This window comes from Coturnix japonica, chromosome 1 (genome assembly GCF_001577835.2).
Source record: "Coturnix japonica isolate 7356 chromosome 1, Coturnix japonica 2.1, whole genome shotgun sequence".
NCBI lineage: Eukaryota > Metazoa > Chordata > Aves > Galliformes > Phasianidae > Coturnix > Coturnix japonica.
This window is the reverse complement of record NC_029516.1, coordinates 70,211,572-70,236,779: the sequence shown is the minus strand read 5'-3', so window position 1 is coordinate 70,236,779 and position 25,208 is coordinate 70,211,572. Positions and strand designations below refer to the sequence as shown.

Here is a 25,208-nt window from a genome sequence, read left to right as displayed (position 1 = left end):
ATGAGTTCCCTCTTCCTGATTCTCTCCTGCCTGGGAGCAGCAGGTACGTTCTCAACGGCTTCTGGTCTCAGCAAAGCTTACCCCACAACCCCTTGCCTCTGCTTCCCTGCCTGCATTTCTCCTTCTCCAATGGCTGAGTTTTCTGCGTTTCTTCTCTTTTCACTTATGTCAGGGACTTGAACCCTCAACCACTGAGAGAGACAGATAAGGTAGGATATGACAGGGGTGTATAAAACTAACAGGCTCTGGCAGTCTCTTCCCATAAAGGATTTAGGGAGTATCCAGCAAAGGTAGGTAGTTTTGTTGGTTTGCACCAAACAACAGATAATTCCTCTTCCTTCAGGAAAGCTGTGAACCCCTTCCTGCACTACTTTTTGTGTGCAAAAGGTTTACACAGCCTCACAAATTGGGGGGACACATTTGTGTAAATAACTCCCTACAAAAGCTATGAGGATGAAAGAGGCCCCACCTGACCAACTAAGGTCAAGTCCCTGAGTTGCTGGAGGCAAGGGAGGGTTTTGGGAAGGGTTTCACACTTTCTGTCTTTGGCATCTGTAACTGATAGTCATAGACAGCCTTCCAACCTGCAGTGTCCTTGGGCTGTGGTCTCTGAAGTGGGGTACACACACACTGGGATACATAAGATGATCCATTAGGGTGTGGGAAGAAAACATTAGAACCGTGGTAGTACTTGTACATAACTTGCTAATGAAGGCACGTACATATTTTGCAGGGAGGGACAGGAGTGTTGAAGGGGTTATTGCTGATAGGGGTGTGTGATCAAAAAGGTTGGCTACCACCGTTCTACTGGCTTCAACAAATACATTCTTTCCCACATTCAAATCTGTTCTTTTCTACACTCAAATACATTCTTCCTTATGTTCTTCTCCAGCACCACAGAGTCTTTGTGCTTTCTCTGATTCCTTTGCTACCAGCGTTTCCTTCACCCTTGCTCACTGCTTCTTTCCCACCAGCAGATTAAAATTCTGCCAACATTCTTAACTGCATTTGCCCTCTCCCGGTTTCCACTCTACACAAATGACCACCATGCGCTGTCTACTATGCCACTGCTGTTGCCATCCTGTTCCAATTGTTCCATGGAAGGAACACAGTGAAGCCTGCTCACAGTTAATCTGTGTGGACTTTTGTCAGCCTCTACTCCTTTGATCTCTTCCTGCCTTGAGGTGGTAAAGACAAAGCCTCGCGTTTCAGAGTAGCACAGGAAGAACTCAGCAGGGTCTCTCAGATGTTGCATGAAGACTTGAAGATTCAAACACTTTTGGCTCTTGCTAATTCCTCTGTAGCTCACTGGCTGCTGCTACGCTTGAATAGAATGGAGTCAGGCTTGCTGCTGTGAAACCTAATTCTCTTTCTTTCAGTTGCTTTCCCTGGAGGTGCTGATGATGACAAGATTGTAGGAGGCTACACCTGCCCTAAGCAATCAGTTCCCTACCAGGTGTCCCTGAACTCTGGGTATCACTTCTGTGGAGGTTCCCTCATCAACAGCCAGTGGGTCTTGTCAGCTGCTCACTGCTATAAATCGTAAGTGGGGATTGGGTTGTGTAAACGTATGGGCTCTAGTCAGATCTTGAAAACACATCGGGTCTGGAACTCTGATGCCTCTCGAGAGAAGACAATCCAGGGGGCAGTGCAACACATGATGTACCTGACGACAAAAGGAGAAACACTACCCTCAGTCTCACTGCTTTACGTGATCTTTCCAGTACTCTTGCACTCTTAGCATGATTTTCTGTGCACCCTAACATGCCATTCTGTCTCCGTTTGCATGTCTTTATGGCTTACCATTATCATTTTGTTCTTTTTCCTTCCTTCAGATCTTCCCCATGAACCTTTCTTTCTCCCAAATTTAGGACATATCGCTGTGCACAGCGAGCACAGTTTAGTGCTCCTCTGCAGCGGAAAGCTTAATCTCCCTTTCTGAAGCATTGTCCTAGTTGTCGGGAGTCATGCAGCCATCCACCACTGCCCCAGCAGTAAGCTGAGGATCTGCAAGGCTTTCCAGACTCAGACTTCCACAAAATCATAAAGTTGCTAGAGATCTGTGATACACTAACCTTTGATTAGGGCAGCACTTTCTTAGTCTCTTTCAAGAGTCTGCATACTCCATGTGCCACGAAGCTGTTCAACCCACAGCTAACTGCAGTTTTTCTCTGCTGGCAATTTTGCAGCCGTATACAAGTGAGGCTGGGAGAGTACAACATCGATGTGCAGGAAGACAGTGAAGTAGTCAGGAGAGCATCAGCCATCATTCGTCACCCTAAATACAATTCAGAAACCCTCAACAATGACATTATGTTGATCAAGTTGGCATCTGCGGTGGAATTCAGTGCTGATGTTCAACCCATAGCTCTGCCCAGCTCCTGTGCCAAGGCGGGGACCGAGTGCCTGATTTCTGGGTGGGGAAACACAGTGACCAATGGCTGTGAGTATCAATATGCTCTGCAAGTAGATGTTTGTAGCCTCTCCTGCTCTACCACCACGTTCATGAGAGCCAAAGCATGTTTCACCCGACTTCTTTCCTTGTTCTGCCTGCAAGGTCATCACACTGCCCTGCTACTGTGCCTCAGTGTACAATGCACTTCAAATTTCCTCCTGTAGCTTAAGGATTTGCTCTACCCTGCTTTGCTGGCAGGCTCTCTCAGATAGGTCTTCAAGTCCTTTTGTTAACTGACAGAGGTCCCTGGTACTGGGTCCCAGGGAAAAAACACATGGTGTCACTACTCTCCCGGCAGACCCTGAACTTCTCCAGTGCCTGAAAGCTCCAATTCTGACTGACCAAGAGTGCCAAGAGGCTTACCCAGGTGATATCACCAGCAACATGTTCTGTGTCGGTTTCCTGGAAGGCGGGAAAGACTCCTGCCAGGTAAGAGTTGATGTTTGTGCAGAGCCCTGGGCCACACAACCCCAGGGTGCCCCAGCCTGTATGGTGTGTTTCAGCACTTGGCAGCATCCTTAGGCCTCCTCATGGAGGAGTGAATGGCTTTGAGTGTGAGGGACCTGAAAGATCCTTGAGCTCCAACTCCCCACCATGGCCAGGCAACGTTGCCGCCAACCAGATCAGCCTGCCCAAGACCCCATCCAACCTGTCCTTGCATGCCTCCAAAGGGACAGGGCATCCACAGCTTGTCTAGATAACCTCTTCCCGTGCCCCACTAGCCTTTGACTAGAGAGGATGCCTCATCATTCAGTGTTCTTCTCTGATACAGTGTCTTTCTGGCATGCTTTGGCTGCAGCATGGACTTCACCAAAAGTAGCAGGTGTAACCACATCTGCTGGGTACATAGTATAGTCACAGTGAATAGTCAGAATCTAGGAGAGTCCAGTAAACAAGAACTGGTTCCTATCTCAGGGTCTCCCTCATTTACCTGTGCATTCCCTAGATTCTTTGGACCAGGTCACAATCTATCCAGGTGAGGTTCTGCTTCTAAATCAGTTCATACCTGTAACTTGTTCTCTCCAGGGTGACTCAGGTGGACCAGTTGTGTGCAATGGAGAATTGCAAGGAATTGTGTCCTGGGGATATGGATGTGCTCAGAAAGGTTATCCCGGAGTTTACACCAAGGTCTGCAATTACATTGACTGGATCCAGGAAACCATTGCAGCCTACTGATACCCAGATGGCCTCCTGGCTCAGTGGCTGCTCCCTTCCTGCCCTATCACCTTCCTCTTAAGAAGGTAATAGCACAAATAAAAATCTTACTTAAATGACCCTTACAGATACTTACTTTGGAGACTGAAGCTCATCAGAGCCAAGTTGGGTTCCCTGCAGCTTTACACCAGGCCCTCCCCAGCCTTCCCTGCTGTTCCAGCTAAGGTGTGCATGCTGGTAGCAGCACTCCAGAGTTGCTGGGCTGCCAGGCATTGAGAGTATGACACTGTGCTACCATCTAAGAAGTCTTCTGAGATGGGCAGAAAAGGAATTTGCTTTAGTCCTGGTCTTACTGAGAAGGGAGCTGTTGGAGCAGGTCCCTGGGTGTGGTCCTACAGCAGCTGAGTTCCCTTTTCTCCTGTTGGAGATGAAATTATCTCCTCACTGTTCCTTTAAAAGGTTTGATGGTAGCCACTGCAGCTATTGTGTTAGGTGGAACAGAGATGAGAAGCCATAAGCACAGTCTGATGGTACCTGTGGCCAGGGGCACTTTCCCCTTCACTTCCTCAGAGACACTGGAGCCAAGATTGCTTGGTCCTCCCAGTGCCTAATAGGTAATGCAGACTAGCTGCAATGGAGAGGTTAACAATGGCAAATAGGTGGCAAGAATTCCAGATGCTTCATAGCACTGTAAAGTGTAGAAGGAAGATTAACTGGAAGGAAGCAGGGAGGGATCGGGTGATTCCCGTTTTAGTGTATGTATTCAATTGGTGTCATCCTTTACATAGTCTGCAGAGAGGGGCTAGCAAGATCTCCCTTGCAAATCCCTGATGCAGTGTGTACTGGGCCACTGCTGGACAATTCTGTCATCTCCAAACCTAGAAGCTGCCTTTTTGCTCTGAGAATCAAGGGTGGAAGAATAAAGGGAGGAATGAGAGGCCAAAGAGGGACTGGGAAGGGTGCAAGATTCTTGCAAGGATGGTGAGGTGGAAAGTTGGGTGATATGCAAAAGCAAGGGAAGCTGGTATAGGTGTAGGAGCTAGTGAGGCTGGAGCAGTGAAATAGCTTGGAGGAGAAGGTGGAACTCACACCACATGAGCAAATGCAGCTGGATTAGAAATGGCATCAATGAACTCTTGGAGATGGTGGTGTGAAAGAAAGAGCATAGGACTGGGTAGACAAAGATTCTGCAATGGCAAGCCCAAGGAGGAAGGGTTTTTGCAAGAAGAATTGTCTGCAGATATCTGGGCACAGAGAAACTTTATGCACCAATACAGCCTACTTAAGGAAACTGGCATCAGGTGTCTTAAATATTCTAAGACTAAAGAGCCATCTGGTATTTGCATGCAGTGACAGTTGACACAATGCTAGTTGGAGCCTGAAGTGCCAAGTATTCCTATCTAGCAGCGGGAATGGACTGTCAGTGCCTTCCATGTCATTTGGCAATGGTCATTTTTTCCTACCAGGACACCAATGCAGACAGCATGGGCAACAAACAGGAGGAGCTGGAAGCCATTGTGTGGCAGGCAAACTATGACTTAGTTGCCATTACTGAAATATGGTGGGATCACTCCCACAGCTCGAGTGCTGCAATAAATGTATATAAGCTCATCAGGAGGGACAGGGCTGTGCAACTCAAGGAGAGTACAAGGAATTTGCTAGCATATGCAGGGAGAAAATCAGAAAGGCTAAAGCCCATCATGAGCTCAACCTGGCCACTGTGGTAAAGGACAACAATAAATGTTTTTACAAATATATTAACAGTAAGAGGAAGGCTAAGGAGAATCTCCATCCTTTACTAGATGTGGTGGGGAACATGACCACTGAGGATAAGGAAAAGGCTGAGGTTCTCAGTGCCTTCTGTACATCCATCTGTCTTTAATAGTCAGACCAATTATCCTCAGGGTGAGCACTCAGCCTCCTGTCCTGAAAGTCCAGGGTGTGGAGCAGAATATAAACCTTCACAATTCTGGTGCAAACAGTTAGAGACCTTCTACTTCATCTAGACTGTCGTAAGTCCATTGGGCCAGATGGGATTCACTTGAGATTAATGAAGGAGGAGACAGAGGTGACTACCAAGCTGCTTTCCACTATCTGTCAGCAGTCCTGGTCAACCAGAGAGGTCCCAGATGACTGAAGACTTGCTAATATTGAACTCATCTATAGGAAAGTTTGTAAGGGGAATCTGGGGGACTATAGGCCTGTTAGCCTGACCTCAGTGCCAGGGAAGGTTATGGAACTGATCATCTTGAGTGTAACCTCATGACATGTGCGGGACAGCCAGGGGATGAGGTCCTGCTTGATCAACCTTACCTCTTCATATGACAGGGTGATCCACCTAATGAATGAAGGAGAGGCTTTGGAAACAGTTTACCTAGGCTTCAGCAAAGCTCTTGACACTACCTGCCATAGTATTCTCTTGTGGAAGGTGGCAGCCCCTTGCTTGCACAGGTACACAAGGCGCTGGCTGGATGGCTGGGCCCAGGGAATGGTAGTGAATGGAGTTAAAACCAGATGGTCATAAGTGGTGTTGACCAGAGTTCAGTACTGAGGCCCATCCTGTTTACTGTCTTTACTGGTGATTTGGGTGAGGGAGTTGAGAGCACCCTCAGTAAGTTTCCAGACGACACTGAACTGGGGAGATGTGTTGATACACCTGAGGGCAGGAAGGCCCTGCTGAGGAACGTGGATCAACAGGTTGCAGCCAGTGGGATGAAGTTCAACAAGATCAAGTGTTGGATCCTGCACTATGGTCCCAATAACTGTGTGCAATGCTACCGGCTCAGGACAGAGTTGCTGGCAAGTTGCACAGAGGAAACGGAACTGGGAATCTTGGTAGATGCTTGGCTTAACATGAGCCAGTGGTGTTTTCAGGTGGCCAAGAAGGCCAACAACATCACAGAATGATTTGACAATGGTCATTTTTCCCTAAGAGGACTGGAAAGCTCTCATTTTTGCACCTAGTCTCCAAATCCTGCACAACCCCCCACTAAGCCAGTTCTTATTGATCCCAGCCTTTGTTAAACACTCATCAATAGGAAGACTTTCCCTGCTCCTTTGGTTCTCTTCCATGTAGATGGGAGACCTCAGCCTTCATTGTCGTGTCTCTTCTTATGGTCTATTCCTCGTAAAGGAAGAGATCTCAGTGATTTCCCTGAGGCTTCCTGTTAGATGGGACTACATCTGGTAGCCTAACAGTGGAGTGAATGCCACAGCTCCACACCCCTAGCCCTAGCCAGCAACAAGGCCGAGAATGTATTCTCAGGTGACATACATAAATACTACACATTCATGTATTTGGTGTCAACCACACAAATCAAAACAGGCAGACATACCCACTACTCACACCAACAGAAACAGCACCAATGGTCTTATCTTGGGCATTCTCCTTTTCATGGGTTTTAATGTTTGTGCCTTACTGGCGTCTTTTCTGATCACATTTGTGGAAATTCAGTAGTTTGGGGTCAGAATAAGAGAGCTCAGTTAAAACCTGTCTTCAGCTTAACAACAGAAGAAGCACTCTGGTTGATCAGGTTGAAGGATCATGATTGGAAAGTGTGTACATGCTCACATACTGTTGGTATGAATTCTACTTGAATGGTACTTGATCCCAGAAAAATAAATCTGCGGGAGTTGATAAGAATAGCTGGTTAGAGCAAGAACAGGGAATCAGTAGGGATCATGTCCTGTAAAAGGTCCTCCTACTTATACTCCAGTTTACTAAAATTTCTGAGACCTTTATAGTGCCAGGATGGATCATTCACTGTCATGCCAGGGTTCTAGTCTCCTGTTTGACAAGACATCATAAATATAACTTTGCTTCTAGGCTCTTCCCTAACATAAGATATGCTATATATGCTATTGAAGGACAACAATAAATATTTCTGTAAATACATCAGCAGTAAGAGGAGGGCTAGGGAGAGTCTTTGTCCCTTGGTGGACAGCAAGGGCAACATGGTGACCAAGGATCAGGATAAGGCTGGAGTAATTAATGCCTTCTGTGCCTTGGTCTTTAATAGTAAGTCTAGTTACTTACTGGTGTCGTGGTTTTATGATTTTTGGTTATCAGTATTTCACATCATAACATCATGTAGAGCACTGGGAACGGCTAACACTTCAGTTCCAGGTATCTGTCCCAGAAAAGAAGACCTACTACATACTACATAACCCAGAGGACTGTGTTATTTGTGTTTCCGTTTTCTACTCAGGGGGAAAGATAAATACCATCCACAAAACATTTTCCCTTCCCTTTTGATCTCAGCAGCATGTGAGCTCCCTAGATCGTCTCACCTCAGCATTAGAGTAAGGCCTTCGGCTTTCAGACACTCTCTCATTTTATTTGGTTTATTAGTTACAATTCTAATTATTATTGTATTCTATGGTATGATAGTGTGCTATCTTGCATTCCGGGATCTTATTTAGTCAATTAATTTGTTTCTCATCAGATCACTGCCGATGATTTGTTTTTAGGTCCATTTCTCTATCCTTTTCCCTTTTTTCCCTTTTCCAGGGCATGAGTTTGTGGGTCCCCTTGCCCCACTAGTCACGGAACTGTGCCAAAAACAGCCCATAAAACTGGGTATAAAGCCCCTTGCACTTGGAGGTAGGGATGGGGAACAAAATAGGCCGTGCATAATCCATGATGAGATGGTTTTGGACCTGCTCTGAAAGCTGGACACTCACAAGTCCATGGGGCCAGATGGACTGCACCCTAGAATACAAAGGGATTTGGTGGATGTGGTTGACAAGTCACTATCTGTCATTCTTCGCCAGTCCTGGCTATGTGGGTATATCCCGGTGGACTGGAGGCTGGCAAATGTGACACCCATCTTCAAAAAGGGCCAGAGAAGATCATGGAACAGATAATCTTGGGAGCTGTCATGGATGAATTAAAGGTCAACCAGGGAATCAGGTTCAGTCAGCATGGGTTTATGAATGGTAAATCCTATTTGACAAACCATGTTTTATTCTATGACAAGGTAGATGAAGGTAAGGCTGTCAATGTGGTCTACCTGGACTTCAGAAAAGCCTTTGACACTGTCCCCCACAACATCCTTGTGGAGAAGCTGGCTGCCCATGGTTTGGATGGGCATACGCTCCACTGGGTGAAACACTGTCTGGATGGCTGGGTCCAAAGAGTTGTGGTCAGTGGAATTAAATCCAGTTGGAAGCCAGTCAAGAGTGGTGTCCCCCAGGGATTGCTTTTATTTAACAACTTTATTAATGATCTTGATGAGGGGATTGGGTGTACCCTCAGTAAGTTTGCAGATGACACCAAGTGGAGAGGGAGTGTTGATCTGCCTGAGGGGAGAATGGCACTACAAAAGGACCTGGACTGACAGGATTGATGGGCCAAGGTGTACTGTATGAGTTTCAATAGGCCCAAGTGTTGGGTCCTGAATTTTGATCACAACAACCCCAGGAAACCCTACAGGCTTGGGGAAGTGTGGCTGGAAAGCTGCCTGATGGAAAGGGATCTTGGTGTTCTGATGGACGTTTGGCTGAATATGAGCCAGCAGCGTGCCCAGGTGGCCAAGAAGGCCAGTGGCATCCTGCCTTGTATCAGGAATGGTGTGGTGAGCAGGATTAGGGAAGTCATCCTGCCCCTGCACTCAGCACTGGTGAGGCCTCACCTCAAGTGCTGAAGTGCTGTGTTCAGTTTTGGGCACATCAGTACAAAAAGGACACTGAGATGCTGGAGCAGATCCAAAGAAGGGCAGCAAGGCTTGTGAAGGGCTTTGAGAATATGCCTTATGAGGAATGGCTAAAGGAACTGGGGCTGTTTAGTCTGGGGGAGAGAAGGCTGAAGGGATACCTTATTGCTCTCTTCCGGTATCTGAAAGGTGTTTACAGGGAGAGTGGGGTTGGTCTCTTCTCACTGGTGACAGGTGACAGAATGAGGGAAATGGCCTGAAGTTGCACCAGGTTAAGTTTAGCTTGGATACCAGGAAGAGTTTTTTTTATAGAAAGGGTGGTTAAGCACTGGAATGGGCTCACCAGAGAGTTGTTGAGTCACCATCTGTGAATGTGTTTAAAAGCCATTTTGGTGTGGTGCACAGGGACATGATTTAGTGGAGTGCTGTTAGGGTGTATGTTTAGGTTGTAGATGGACGTAATAATCCTTGACTTTTCCAACATGAGCAGTTCTATGATTCTATGATTCCATGATACTATGATGCTATGATTCTATGGCTATGTGGTTCTTGGCTGAGGAGACTGAGATGTGCGACAAGGCTGAATATAGGCTCAATCAGTGGGCTGAGGTTAATGAAATGAGGTTCAACAAGGCCAAGTGCCAGGTCCTGCACTTTGGCCACAATAACCCCATGCAACGCTATAGGCTTGGGGCAGAGTGGCTGGATGACTGTGAAGAGAAAAGGGACCTGGGGGTGTTGGTCAATGCTCAGCTGAACATGAGCCAACAGTGTGCCCAGATGGCCAAGAAGGCCAACAGCATCCCAGCCTGTATAAGAAACAGTGCAGCCAGCAGGACCTGAGAGGTGATCATCCCTCTGTACTCAGCTCTGGTGAGGCCGCATCTTGAGTACTGTGTTCAGTTTTGGGCTCCTCACTACAAAAAAGACATCAAGGCCCTGGAACATGTCCAGAGAAGGGCAACAAAACTGGTGAGGGGTCTGGAGCACAAGTCTTATGAGGAGCTGCTCAGGGAGCTTGGATTATTAAGCCTGCAGAAGAGGACGCTCAGGGGGGACCTCATTGCGCTCTACAACTTTCTGATGGGAGGTAGTGATGAGGAGAGGCTTGGCCTCTTCTGCCAGGCAACAAACAGAACCCGAGGAAAAGGCCACAAGCTGTATCAGATGAGGTTTAGACTGGACACAGAAGAAACTTTTTTTCTCAGAGAGTGGTCAGGCACTAGAATAGCCTGCCCAGGGAGGTGGTGGAGTCGCCATCACTGGCAGTGTTCAAGAAGTGTCTGGATAGGGAGCTAGGAGATAATGGTTTAAGAGTTTTCTGTAGGTATGGTAAGGAAAGGATGATTGGACTAGATGATCTTATAGGTCCTTTCCAACCTTGTGATTCTATGATTCTATGACAGATACTCATTTCATTGTATTCCTGCAAAGGGCATGGGGACAGATCTGAGGAAGTTAAGTTCAGTTGCTTTCCTCAGTTAATCCAGTCCAAAAGCCATTTCTGAAAGACTCACATCTCTACATTATCACTGCTGTGGACCTTACGCACCCTGGAAACCAGTGCTCTTCTGACTCTATGAGCTGTTCAGTCAGGAGCATAGCAAAACATTCCTTGCAACCAGGGAGCTTTCTTCTGCCATGTATAACAACCTCAGGGCTGTGATTTCCTCACTGCTTGTATCAGGCAAACAAAACACAGTGAGGAAAGCACTGGGAAAACATTGTCTCTCAGAGACTGACTTGCTTGCTCATTTCTGCCTCTTCTTTACAGATCATTTTTACGACATTCAGTTGCCATCTATGGATTATTACTAGAGATCCAACCAGCCAATGAAAGTTTTAGGAATTATATTTTATGACAGAAGTGCTAAGGATAACAAACTCTGTGGTGGCTACCCGATGGCGCAGTGGTAGGAATGCCGCTTTGCTACACCAGAGGCCCTGGGTTCAAATCCCCCTGTGGCGCAAGTGGTAGAAGTGCCGCTCTGCTACACAGGAGGCTCGAATCCCGGGGGTTGGACTCGATGATCTCTAAGGTCCCTTCCAACCCGCATGATACTGCGATACTGTGATATTTTGGAAGTGACATCTGAGTGATCTGAGTTGTTGTTATTCTTTTCTCCTGTAGTAAGCTACTAGTTCCTGAAAATCGTGATGCTGCTTACTGTTGTATCTCATATCTTTTACATGAACACTGAAAAACTCTTTTTTTCAAACGTGGGAATTTAACCTAAGGATCTCTTTCCATTTCTCATCTCCCAGGTATGTTTGGTTTAGGTTAGCAAGTGCTATTGCAAGGCCCTGTAAACATATCAGTAGCCTTTAATGTACAGCAAATAAATGAGGCAGTTATAGACTGGTCACAGCTGTGCCCTTCCCAGTTCCCAGTAGGAAACCAGCCAGATCTTCAGTGGACGTTGTCATCCTGAAGTTCTGCAGCTGCAGTGCCCGATTCCAGTTCTGAAAAAGCAGTTTCTCCCCAGCAGTGCTTTTTCCTGCAAGCTTGAGGTGGCACTGCAGAACAAACAACTGTTTTGAGAGAAGTTATTTGAGAAATAGTTGTTCTCCTTGACTTTGTGTTTACTCTTCTTTTCCAGATGAGGAGAAGGCCATGGAAGCTGTAGCTACAGAAACCATTGTACGCAGTACATACTTAGAACAGAAATGAGTTGAAAGGGACCTTTAAAGGTCACCCAATCCAACTGCCCTGCAACTAAAAGAGATACCTACTGCTAGATCAGGTCGCTCAGAGCCCTGTCCAGCCTGATCTTGAACATTTGCAGGGATGGGCCATCCACCACATTGCTGGGTATGCAGTGCCTGTGCAACACTACCGTTTCTGCAAAAAAAACCACAACACTTTTTCATTATGTCCAGTCTATGTCTTCCCTGTTTTAGTTTAAAACTATCTCCCCTAGATATTATCCTGTCTGACAGTATATTTTCCATCTCAATCAGTTTGAAAACTTTTATTTATTTTCAGCAGGCACTCTTAAAGCAATGTGTTTGCTTGAAATTTTACACAGGAAGAAGCTTGGTTTTCAGCACAGATCTGGCTGCTGTAGAGATCATTTCTATTGGTTTAAGGGAAATGCAAACAGACCTATATAAGTATGTCCCTCACCACGGCATGCTCTCTAGCTTCTGAGGCAGCAGTGAGAATGCGGACAGTTTGGTGCATGGTCTTGTACTTCTTTGGAGCTAGTAAGGCATCAGCTGAGACTTCATGCCTGTTCTGCTGAGGGGAGAATGAAGTCTGCTTTTTGACTGTGTTTCTTTTGTTTTTTTTTCTCACAGGAGCTAAGATAACCCAACCCTCAAGTCTGGTGCTGGAAGAAGATGAGAATGCTACTCTGAGATGCAGTCAAAATGATAATCACAATTATATGTATTGGTATCTTCAGCAGCCAGGGAAGGGTCTGCAATTAATCTATTATTCATTTGGAGAAAATCAGGATTATAAGGGTGATGTTCACACTGGATACAAGGCTAAGCGGTTAAACAAAGAGGATTTTCCTTTAGATATCGTGTCTGTAAAGAAGAACCACTCAGCTGTCTATTTCTGTGCCTCCAGTTTGGACACAACACTTCAAAGTCACTTGCTTTCTGTACATAAACTCCTCCTCTCCAGTACCCTCCCTCAGAAGGGAGTAGCTCTCAGCACAGGATGCTGGAATGTAGGCCAGCTGGATCTTCATAGGGCAAAGGTTGCTGAGGAGCTGGACCAAGAGAGGCCAAGCAGGTTCCATTTAATTGCTGAATTCCTCTTTTCTAATCAGCTCTTGATCCGCTGTCACTTCACAACAATCCTGAAACTTGTTATTCAAATCCAGACATACAATGGTACTCACTGAGCCTGGACAGGCTGTCTTGATCTCAAGAACTGGTATAGTAGTATGCAACCTGAAGTAAAATGGTATTCCAGTAAAGTATAGATATTTTTTTATTCTGAGGTTGCTTACATAGTCCAGCTTTCTTCTGAATGAAGCATCAGTTTTACATGTGCTGCATCTGTTCCTTTTTGCTTCATAGCTATGTCATTGCTACAGCCTGGTATGGTGTAAGACAATCAGTGTCCATTCAGTTTGCCCCTTTTTCAATGGTTTGTGGGCTGTTTTGGTCCAGTTTTGTGACTTGTGTGGTGGAAGGATTTCGTAAAATCCACACCTCTGGAAAAGCGAAACAGGGGACCCCAAAATAATTAAAAACAGTGGCAACGATCTTAGGAGAAACAAATTAATATACTGAATATGGTATCGGAATGCAAGATAGCACACTATAATACAATATAGTTAGAATTGAAGCTAATAAATCATATATAATGAGCATGAGACTGTCCAAAAAGCAGAAGGCCTTACACTGATACTGAAGCGATGCACGCAGTCGGGACAGGCAGCAGCGAGGAGAAGTGAAGGAGAAGAGTGCCAAGATGAAAAGCCCGATCAGGTGACCTTGCCAGGAGTTATATCTTATCTCCTCTCTGACCACAAAGCCCCCTGGAAAATGTAGTTCTTCTCTTCTGGGCAGGCACCCAGGACTGGAGCATTAACACTTTAATTCCCAGTGCACTACATGGTGTTATAGTGTGGAATACCAGTAACCGAAAATCGTCAAACCGTGACACCCTTCCATTCGTGGATTATCTGTGAGTACATTTCAGGCAAGCTTGTGATGTTTCTTCTTGCATGTTCACAATGTTCTCTTTGATTTTGAGCGAAGTCTGAAACAATAATAGTTTGTAGACGAAGAAGTAGAAGGAGGGACAAGCAGGATGTGAATATAATTTTATTTACTGTATGATCTCTTCCTCATGGAATTTTTCATACTTGCACAATGAACGTTAGGTTTGTCAGACACAAAGAGACACCAGTGTCTTTCACAGTAAGGGTTCTAAAGCAGAATCCCTCCTCACGTAGTGTCCTTAATGCACTGAATTACTGTTGAGGTGTAAGCACTCAGTGATGAGTTCCTGATTTTTTCCAAAGCAAGAAACTACTAAGCAAAGTCGTTGTGATGTACTGTGAAATCCAACTGCATACTATGCTGGTTCTGAAACAATAAAAGTACTAGTTCATGTACAGTTGGTATCCTTTCCACAGCTGTGTTCGGACACAAATCCTGCCCCTGTACTGGCCCTCGATTCTGCACTGTATTTCCTCGTACCTAGTCTCACATATCCTCACTCTTGCAAGTGCTTATACTCACACAGACACTCACACAGGGACAGTTACTAGTTCTTAAGTTCACTCACTCTTGTTTCTCCATCTGCTGTGATCTGTGCTCTGACTCCCTATTATGATCCAGACAGCTGCTCCCCTTGAATCTCTGGGATGAACCTCAAAAGTCTTGAGCTGAAAATAAAGGGGATGAATTTCTAACTTCTTTCCAGTAGGCAGCAATGTTACACAAGTCACTCAAGAAACACTATAGATCTTGTGTTGTGTCTTCCCTATACATCCTTCTCTCCAAGAGCTCACAATCATTTTGTCCTTCCAGAGACAGTAAAGTTACTCTGAATAAAAACGCTTATCTTGGAACAAGAGATGTGTCCAACTCTAGAAGAATGTTGTGCCCAGCAGCACTTACAAGGTTTTGCCTTGACTCAGAGTTCCTACATAGGATAATCCCAGAATTAGCTCCCATAGTCTCCACGGACTCTTTCTTTCCTGAAATAGTTTGACTGTCCTGGAGCTAAGGTCTGATTTTTGTCAGAAGAAAGGCTGTTTAACAAGTCTGGCACAACAGAACTTGATCAAATGAGCACAACTTTTGTGCCTCCTTTATATTTTGCTTCTGTCTGACAGAAGTTCAGAGTTGTAAGGTGTAACTGTCTTTCATGGATTAAGAGTACCTCTCCAGCATTTAGGTTTGAATGTAGGTTTAAATTTCCTGGAGTAATGAACTCAGGGGAGATGTCTCGAGTTGCAGCCACTGGTGAAAACAAACTAAAAAATCACTGATTGGGTCTGTGGCTGGTAGGCCCAGACGTGCAAATGATGGACAGTGCAACATCCAGACTGAAAATTTTTGGTCTGAAAACACTCCCACCTTTTCGTCATGAGCTCAGAACTCCATTTCTCTGGCAGGCCGGCTCAAGACAGACAAAACTTACAGCCACACAAACACTTGCTTTTGCTTTTAACGACTTAACAATGTTTTCAGATGTAAAACGTGTCTTTTCTGTCCTCCTCCAAAGCTTTATGGGAAAATCAGAAGAAGGGGAGGGGTGTCAGTCTTTCCAGCCTCTCTTGCCTTCCTCATTCTCTTCTGAGACAACTGCTTGTCATCATGCTGGCCATTTTGCTTGCTCTTCTACTTGGTGAGAGACTGCAGATCCATCTGCATTGCTGCTATCCTACTGGCCATGTGGGGCAGGTGCAAGGTGAGGGAACTTTTGCAGCCACTGTCTTTACTTCTTTTCACTTCCTCTAAATCGCTCCTTCAGGCCCTGGAGTGGGATACGCCATCATGCAGTGGCCAGAAGATGCCTTCAAGAGCGCTGGGGAGAGTGTGGACCTCACCTGCTATCAGAATATGGATATGCGTGCCTATATGTTCTGGTACCAGCAGCTGTCAAGGAGTAGTCTGAAGTTAATAGTCAGCACTGCTCCATGGCTGCAGAATTCTTATGAGGAAGGTTACAGCGAAGCCAAGTTTGATGTAAGCAGAGAGAACAAACTCTCTGTTATGACTATCAAGAATGTGACATCCAAGGATGCTGCCACATACTTCTGTGCTGTGAGTGATCACACGATGCAGCAAGAGCACTAAGCACTATGACCAAATCCTCAAACTGCCTGAAGGAGAGACAAAGCCTCTGTAAAATGGGAGACTGATTGGAGAGGGGCAGAAAAAGAGTGGAGGCAAAACAAGGGCAAAGTTGGGGAATGGAGCCCAGACACTTGGGAGGGAAGGGGGTCCGGCAAGCAATGCATCAGCATCTATCTTAAAGATTAAAAGCCTTCAGAAACACAAACCCATAGGACAGTATTAAGAACTGAGGCACTGCTGGCTTACTTATGGCACTTTAGATACTTCTCAGTATCAGTGGTACAGAAGCACAGCCAGGTTCCTGGCCACTAGTTCCCCACAGGCCCAGTGATGGCACTAAGGAGAGTGTGTGGTAAAGTACAAAGCAGGAGGTGAATTCAAGGCTCTTTCTCATACTGCACAGCCAGAGAAAGGAAACCACAATGGCCAGAGTAATGCCTAAGCAGACTTGCGAGTTCCCTAACGCATGCACACACACACGCACACAAACCCTTCTAAGGCTCCCTTTGAGACTATGGGAAGGAGCTGCCTACCCCCGTGGGAAGCGCATATGGTGTTGCAGTCACAGTCCAGTCTGCTCAGAAGAATTTCAGGCACCTCAGCAGTGACATGTGGGACACCAATATCACGATCACTCAATGGAGAAGAGCAGCAATAAAGCACACCCACCAGGCATCACTCTGTGCCCTATGTCAGGCCTCAGCACACCTGTTTCCTCCCAAAGTCTCAGGAAGTCATGAGTGAAAAACAAGCATCTTCTTTCTTTCATTTTTTTTTTTTTCTATCCCCCTTAAACCAAAATAATCAGCCACTCTCATGTGCATAAAAGATGTCATAGGGGGCCGGCTGGTCATGCCCTTAGAGGTAAAAGTGTCTGTGAGCCTCTCTATGCTACTGGCTTAAACAAGCAAGAGGACACTAGAGGCCTTTTCCCAGACCAAGGCTGGAGCTTGCAGCTGAAGTCCTGGATTCCAGTTTCTAACTCCTTGATGACAAACATCTAATGACTGTATGTTTCCTAAACCTCTAACCATCTTCCCACCAGCCTCTTTGAAGCATTCCTGCAGCACAACAGTGCATGAGCACATAGTGCAAACACATCTCACATGGAGGCAAGTGGATTTATTGCAATGCACAATTCAGAGATCATCCTGCAGATAGACCGATTAAGAGAAGAATTAGGCCATTCTGTTGGATGATGAACAAACTCCTCTGAGTTCAGGCTAAAATCATGACACCTTCTCTCCACCTTCTTCCTCTTTTTAAAGAAGTTATGTCCCTTCATGAATTTCATGAATGGTAAATACTCTCTTCTGCCCACTACAAGTGGACAATCCACAGGACCATTTTCCAGGCTCTTTCCAAAAATTAACTCCGGAGGTATACAACTCCATCTGCAAACAGTTATCTTGTTCAATGCAGTGATACTGCAGCAGAGTGCTGGTGTCTCCAGAAGCACTGGAGGAAGGCAGGCCGCTAAATGGAGAGCAGCTGTCTTAGATATTATCACAGGGTAAGCAACGTCAGCTTGCATTCCTAGAAATATGTGTTCCTGATTAAGGTATTACAATCAGAGGTATCATTGCTGAACTCAGATAAAATAAGTAAATTTGTCCAGGATGATGCAAGGCCCTGGGAAAGTTAAAGCTGGAGAGACCATGTGCTGGCAACGGTAAAGCTCTCCGGGAGCATAAAGGAGAGCAGTTTCTGAGGCTAGTCCTTGTACAAGTTGCAGAGCTTGGTGGTGGAAGCGCCATGAGTTCCCTCTTCCTGATTCTCTCCTGCCTGGGAGCAGCAGGTACGTTCTCAACGGCTTCTGGTCTCAGCAAAGCTTACCCCACAACCCCTTGCCTCTGCTTCCCTGCCTGCATTTCTCCTTCTCCAATGGCTGAGTTTTCTGCGTTTCTTCTCTTTTCACTTATGTCAGGGACTTGAACCCTCAACCACTGAGAGAGACAGATAAGGTAGGATATGACAGGGGTGTATAAAACTAACAGGCTCTGGCAGTCTCTTCCCATAAAGGATTTAGGGAGTATCCAGCAAAGGTAGGTAGTTTTGTTGGTTTGCACCAAACAACAGATAATTCCTCTTCCTTTAGGAAAGCTGTGAACCCCTTCCTGCACTATTTTTTGTGTGCAAAAGGTTTACACAGCCTCACAAATTGGGGGGACACATTTGTGTAAATAACTCCCTACAAAAGCTATGAGGATGAAAGAGGCCCCACCTGACCAACTAAGGTCAAGTCCCTGAGTTGCTGGAGGCAAGGGAGGGTTTTGGGAAGGGTTTCACACTTTCTGTCTTTGGCATCTGTAACTGATAGTCATAGACAGCCTTCCAACCTGCAGTGTCCTTGGGCTGTGGTCTCTGAAGTGGGGTACACACACACTGGGATACATAAGATGATCCATTAGGGTGTGGGAAGAAAACATTAGAACTGTGGTAGTACATGTAAATAACTTGCTAATGAAGGAATGTACATATTTTGCAGGGAGGGACAGGAGTGCTGAAGGGGTTATTGCTGATAGGGGTGTGCGATCAAAAAGGTTGGCTACCACCGTTCTACTGGCTTCAACAAATACGTTCTTTCCCACATTCAAATCTGTTCTTTTCTACACTCAAATACATTCTTCCTTATGTTCTTCTCCAGCACCACGGAGTCTTTGTGCTTTCTCTGATTCCTTTGCTACCAGCGTTTCCCTTCACCCTTGCTCACTGCTTCTTTCCCACCAGCAGATTAAAATTCTGCCAACATTCTTAACTGCATTTGCCCTCTCCCGGTTTCCACTCTACACAAATGACCACCATGCGCTGTCTACCATGCCACTGCTGTTGCCATCCTGTTCCAATTGTTCCATGGAAGGATCACAGTGAAGCCTGCTCACAGTTAATCTGTGTGGACTTTTGTCAGCCTCTACTCCTTTGATCTCTTCCTGCCTTGAGGTGGTAAAGACAAAGCCTCACGTGTCAGAGTAGCACAGGAAGAACTCAGCAGGGTCTTTCAGATGTTGCATGAAGACTTGAAGATTCAAACACTTTTGGCTCTTGCTAATTCCTCTGTAGTTCACTGGCTGTTGCTACGCTTGAACAGAATGGAGTCAGGCTTGCTGCTGTGAAACCTAATTCTTTTTCTTTCAGTTGCTTTCCCTGGAGGTGCTGATGATGACAAGATTGTAGGAGGCTACACCTGCCCTAAGCAATCAGTTCCCTACCAGGTGTCCCTGAACTCTGGGTATCACTTCTGTGGAGGTTCCCTCATCAACAGCCAGTGGGTCTTGTCAGCTGCTCACTGCTATAAATCGTAAGTGGGGATTGGGTTGCGTAACCGGATGGGCTCTAGTCAGATCTTGAAAACACATCGGGCCTGGAACTCTGGTGCCTCTCGAGAGAAGACAGTCCAGGGGGCAATGCAACGCATGATGTACCTGATGACAAAAGGAGAAACACTATCCTTGGTCTCACTGCTTTACGTGATCTTTCCAGTACTCTTGCACTCTTAGCATGATTTTCTGTGCACCCTAACATGCCATTCTGTCTCCGTTTGCATGTCTTTATGGCTTACCATTATCATTTTGTTCTTTTTCCTTCCTTCAGATCTTCCCCATGAACCTTTCTTTCTCCCAAATTTAGGACATATCGCTGTGCACAACGAGTACAGCTTAGTGCTTCTCTGCAGCGGAAAGTTTAATCTCCCTTTCTGAAGCATTGCTCTAGGTGTCTGGAGTCATGCAGCCATCTACCACTGCCCCAGCAGCAAGCTTAGGATCTGCAAGGCTTTCCAGACTCAGACTTCATAAAGTTGCTAGAGATCTGTGATACACTAACCTTTGATTAGGGCAGCACTGTCTTAGTCTCTTTCAAGAGTCTGCATACTCCATGTGCCACGAAGCTGTTCAACCCACGGCTAACTGCAGTTTTTCTCTGCTGGCAATTTTGCAGCCGTATACAAGTGAGGCTGGGAGAGTACAACATCGATGTGCAGGAAGACAGTGAAGTAGTCAGGAGCGCATCAGTCATCATTCGTCACCCTAAATACAATGCAATGACCATCGATAATGACATTATGTTGATCAAGTTGGCATCTGCGGTGGAATTCAGTGCTGACATTCAACCCATAGCTCTGCCCAGCTCCTGTGCCAAGGTGGGGACCGAGTGCCTGATTTCTGGGTGGGGAAACACAGTGACCAATGGCTGTGAGTATCAATATGCTCTGCAAGTAGATGTTTGTAGCCTCTCCTGCTCTACCACCACGTTCATGAGAGCCAAAGTATGTTTCACCCGACTTCTTTCCTTGTTCTGCCTGCAAGGTCATCACACTGCCCTGCTACTGTGCCTCAGTGTACAATGCACTTCAAATTTCCTCCTGTAGCTTAAGGATTTGCTCTACCCTGCTTTGCTGGCAGGCTCTCTCAGATAGGTCTTCAAGTCCTTTTGTTAACTGACAGAGGTCCCTGGTACTGGGTCCCAGGGAAAAAACACATGGTGTCACTACTCTCCCGGCAGACCCTGAACTTCTCCAGTGCCTGAAAGCTCCAATTCTGAGTGACCAAGAGTGCCAAGAGGCTTACCCAGGTGATATCACCAGCAACATGATCTGTGTCGGTTTCCTGGAAGGTGGGAAAGACTCCTGCCAGGTAAGAGTTGATATTTGTGCAGAGCCGTGGGCCTGAGAGAGATGAAAAGATGCCTCATCATTCAGTGTTCTTCTCTGACACAGTGTCTTTCTGGCATACTTTGGCTGCAGCATGGACTTTACCAAAAATAGCAGGTCTATCCACATCTGCTGGGTATGCAGTAAAGTAACAGTGAATAGTCAGAATCTAGGAGAGTCCAGTAAACAAGAACTGGTTCCTGTCTCAGGGCCTGTATCATTTCCCTGTGCATTCCCTAAATTCTTTGGACCAGGTCACAATCTTTCCAGGAGAGATTCTGCTTCTACATCAGTTCATGCCTGTAACTTGTTCTCTCCAGGGTGACTCAGGTGGACCAGTTGCGTGCAATGGAGAAGTGCAAGGAATTGTGTCCTGGGGATATGGATGTGCTCAGAAAGGTTATCCCGGAGTTTACACCAAGGTCTGCAATTACATTGACTGGATCCAGGAAACCATTGCAGCTTACTGATACCCAGATGGCCTCCTGGCTCAGTGGCTGCTCCCTTCCTGCCCTATCACCTTCCTCTTAAGAAGGTAATAGCACAAATAAAAATCTTACTTAAATGACCCTTACAGATACTTACTTTGGAGACTGAAGCTCATCAGAGCCAAGTTGGGTTCCCTGCAGCTTTACACCAGGCCCTCCCCACCCTTCCCTGCTGTTCCAGCTAAGGTGTGCACACTTGTAGCGGTGCTCTGGAGTTGCAGGGCTGCCTGGCATTGAGAGTATGACACTGCTACCATTCAAGAAGGCTTCTGAGCCAGGCAGTCCCAGTCCTACAGCAGCTGAGAAGAGTTCCATTTTTCTCCTGTCTGGGGTGAATGTCTATAAGCTCATCAGTGGGGACAGTCACGAAAGGAGTGAGTGCAAAGCAGAATATAAACCCTCCACAATTCAGGTGCAAATAGTTAGAGACCTTCTACTTCATCTAGACTGTCACAAGTCCATGGAGCCAGATGAGATTCACTTGAGGTTAGTGAGGTAGTTGATGGAGGTAACTACCAAGCTGCTTTCCACTATCTGTAAACAGTCCTTGTCAGCCAGAGAGGTCCCAGATGACTCTAGACTTGTTAATGTTGAACTCGCCTATAGGAAAGGTTATAAGGGGAATCTGGGGGACTATAGGCTTGTTAGCCTGACCTCAGTGCCAGAGAAGGTTATGGAACTGATCATCTTGAGTGTAACCTCATGAAGTGTGCAGGACAGCCAGGGGATCAGGTTCTGCTTGACCATCCTCACCTCCTTCTGTGACAGGGTGATCCAGCTGGTCAGTGAAGGAGAGGCTTTTGACACAGTTTACCTAGGCTTCAGCAAAGCTCTTGACACTACCTGCCATAGTATTCTCTTGTGGAAACTGGCAGACCTTTTCTTGCACAGGTACACAGGGAGCTGTCTGGATGTCTGGGCCCAGAGTATGGTGGTGAATGGAGTATAAACCAGTTTACTGTTGGTCATAAGTGGTGTTGACCAGAGTTCATTACTGGGGCCCATCCTTTAGTATGGTTTAGTGTCTTTACTGATGATTTGGATGAGGGAGTTGAGTACACCCTCAGTACATTAATCAGTGCAGACGACACTGATTTGGGGAGATGTGTTGATGCACCTGAGGGTAGGAAGGCCCTACAGAAGAATGTGGATCGATGGGCTGCAGCCAGAGGGATGAAGTCCAACAAGATCAAGTGGTGGATCCTGCACTAAGGTGCAATGGTCCTGCACCCTATGCAGTACTATGGGCTCAGAGCAGAGTTGCTGGCAAGCTTTTAGAGGAAATTGAACTGTGAAAACTGCGCAGACTTGGACTACATATGTGCTCCCAGAAATACCTCTGAGATGGGGAGAGAGAGAGTAGATGTAGGCTTCCCCCTCTCCAGGCACTCACATGCTCACATTCAGTCTGTGACCCAGGAATTCCACTGCACTGTCCTCACATATCCCCACACCTGCAAGTGCTTTTACTCATATGGACACTCACACAGACACAGTCGCTGACTCTTAAGTTCACTCACTCACTCTTGTTTCTCCAGCTGCTGGTACCTGTGATCTGTGGTCTGGCTGCAGTTTGCGATGCTTTGCCCTCAGTACACAAAGCACATACTCAGAATAGAGTCCCTCACTTAGGAAAAGCAAACTTGAGAAGAAAGGGTGAGACATGGGTATAGGGCCTAGCCAGACAAGGATTCTCATCAGCAACTTGCCTTTTATGTGTCTCCATCCCTCTTCTTCTCCCCTCCATTTGGTTCCTTCCCAAATCATATAAAACCCTCTCTTTCCTTGCCTTGGATTCTTTCCGTAATTCTCCCATAAGTCTCATGCAATCCTAAAATGTTCTTCACTGGCATCCCTTACTGGGTCCCATAGCCAAAGGCAGTAAGCCCCATGAGACCCAGAAGTGACTCCTTTGATCCCCTTGGTTCATGTGGATGGATTTCACACCTGGTCCATGAGAGTTATGGCTGTTCCTGGACAGCTCTGGAACAAGGCTGGACAGTCTGTCTTTATCCTCAACTCTGAAATTTGGTTTTCCCTTCCATTACCACTTTGTCCCCAGTCTCTGCATGTGGAGGTGAAATTTTGATGGGCCATTCACTCCTCTGTAATAAGACAGGGAAATATGTTGAAAGGGTTTTACCAAGGTTTCCTCCTTCTGCCATTGGCTCTCTTCTTGGATATCCATTTCTTACCTTTTCTTCATGGGAAAGCACACCTAAATCAACAAACAGTATCCTTGAGAAAGTACAGGTACATTGTTGGGCATTTATTTATTCTTTTTCTCAGCTATCTTTTTGACATGCCATCTGCATACCGTTAAGCACAGATCAATTAGTTGTCTCCTATAAGTGAATAGAGTGAAGAAGCGTAACACATCAGGAGTAAATGTACCATGCTGGTCCCTGAAGGTGTGGCAAAGCTAGGTATGCTAGAATGAAATTCGCTATTAGATCCCAGAAAAAAATGAGTGTGAGGTGATGAGAATAGGTGATAAGAGAAAGAACAGGGAATGAGTAGAGACCACGTCCTGTAGAAGATTTTCCCACTTATAATCCAGATTACTAAAATTTCTAAGAGACTTATCAAGTGCCAGGATTGATAACTCACTGTCATGCTCAGGTTCTAGTCTCCTGACTGACCAAACTGCATAAATTTTACTCTGCTTCCAGTCACTTGTATAAAACAAATTACACTGTTCTTGGCTGAGCAGTCTGAGATGTGTTCATTGTATTCCTGCAGATTCGGCATGAGGGCAGATCTGAGGAAGTTAAGTTCAGTTGCTTCTCTCAGTTAATCCAGTCCAAAAGCCATTTCTGAAAGACTCACATCTCCACATGTCAATTCTGTGGGCCTTATGCACCCTGGAAACCAGTGCTCTTCTGACTCTATGAACTGTTCAGCCAGAAGCATAGCACACCATTCCTTGCAAGCAGGGAGCTTTCTTCTGCTGTGTACAATAACCTCAGGACTGTGATTTCCTCACTGCTTGTATCAGGCAAACAAAACACAGTGAGGAAAGCACTGGGAAAACATTGTCTCTCAGAGACTGACTTGCTTACTCTCTTCTGCCTCTTCTTCAGAGTTCATTTTTACCATGTTCAGTTGCCATCTAGGGATTCCACCGGCCTATGAAAGTTTTGGGAATTCTGTTTTCTGACAGAAGTGCTAAGGAAGACAAATGCTGTGGTGGCTACTTTGGGAGTGACATCTGAGTGATATGAGTTTTTGTTGTTCTTATTCTTTTCTCCTGTAATAAGATATTAGTTCTTGAAAATCATGATGTTACTGTTGCATCTCACATCTTTTATGTGAACACTGAAATACAACTCTTCAAACTCAAGAACTTAATGTAAGAAAACATTTCTCAGCTCCCAGGCATGCTTAGTTTAGGTCAGCAAGTGCTATTGCAAGGCCCTGTGAACATATCAGTAACCTTCTAAGTCCAGCAAATAAATGAGGCGGTTATAGACTAGTCACAGCTGTGCACTTCGCATTACCCAGTAGGAAACCAGCCAGATCTTCAGTGGACGCTGTCATCTTGAAGTTCTGGAGCCACAGTGCTCTAATACAGTTCTGAAAAAGCAGTTTCTACCCAGCAGTGCTTTTTCCTGCAAGCTTGAGGTGGCACTGCAGAACAAACAACTGTTTTGAGAGAACTTCTTTAAGAAATAGTTGTTCTCCTCATCTTTGTGTTTACTCTTCTTTTCCAGATGAGAAGAAGGCCATGGAAGCTGTAGTTACAGGAACCATTGTACACAATACATGCTTAGAATAGAATTGTTTGAGTTGGAAGGGACCTTTAAAGGTCATCCAGTCCAACTGCACTGCAACAAAAAGAAACACCTATTGCTAGATCAGGTCGCTCAGACCCTTTCCAGCCTGACCTTGATTGTCTCCAGGGAGGGGTTATCCAGCACATCTCTGGGTTCCCTGTGCCTGTGCTTCAGTACTGTTGTTTTTTTTGTTGTTGTTGTTGTTTTAAAAAAAAAAAAACACTTTTTCCTGAAGCCCAGTCTATATCTTCCCTGGTT

The 25,208-nt window shown here is 45.8% G+C and overlaps 2 protein-coding genes across 2 annotated transcripts; both read left to right on the top strand.

Annotated features, from left to right (window-relative positions):
• On the top strand, positions 1 to 21,256 carry LOC107319244. Its single transcript, XM_032442008.1, is given in 15 exon segments — positions 1 to 43; positions 1,368 to 1,542; positions 2,190 to 2,615; positions 2,698 to 2,884; positions 3,482 to 3,628; positions 3,630 to 3,654; positions 8,121 to 8,213; positions 8,384 to 8,599; positions 11,865 to 11,912; positions 12,565 to 13,110; positions 15,713 to 16,005; positions 19,161 to 19,336; positions 19,975 to 20,228; positions 20,539 to 20,669; positions 21,007 to 21,256. Coding segments are annotated over 15 exon segments (2,910 nt in total). The 3' UTR covers positions 21,157 to 21,256.
• LOC107319229 (M1-specific T cell receptor beta chain-like) lies at positions 12,266 to 13,744 on the top strand. Its single transcript, XM_015873908.2, has 2 exons — positions 12,266 to 12,471; positions 12,565 to 13,744. Exons 1-2 carry the CDS (start codon positions 12,381 to 12,383, stop codon positions 13,119 to 13,121), a joined length of 648 nt encoding a protein of 215 aa, XP_015729394.1. The 5' UTR covers positions 12,266 to 12,380; the 3' UTR covers positions 13,122 to 13,744.
• Positions 21,257 to 25,208: the final 3,952 nt, after the last annotated feature.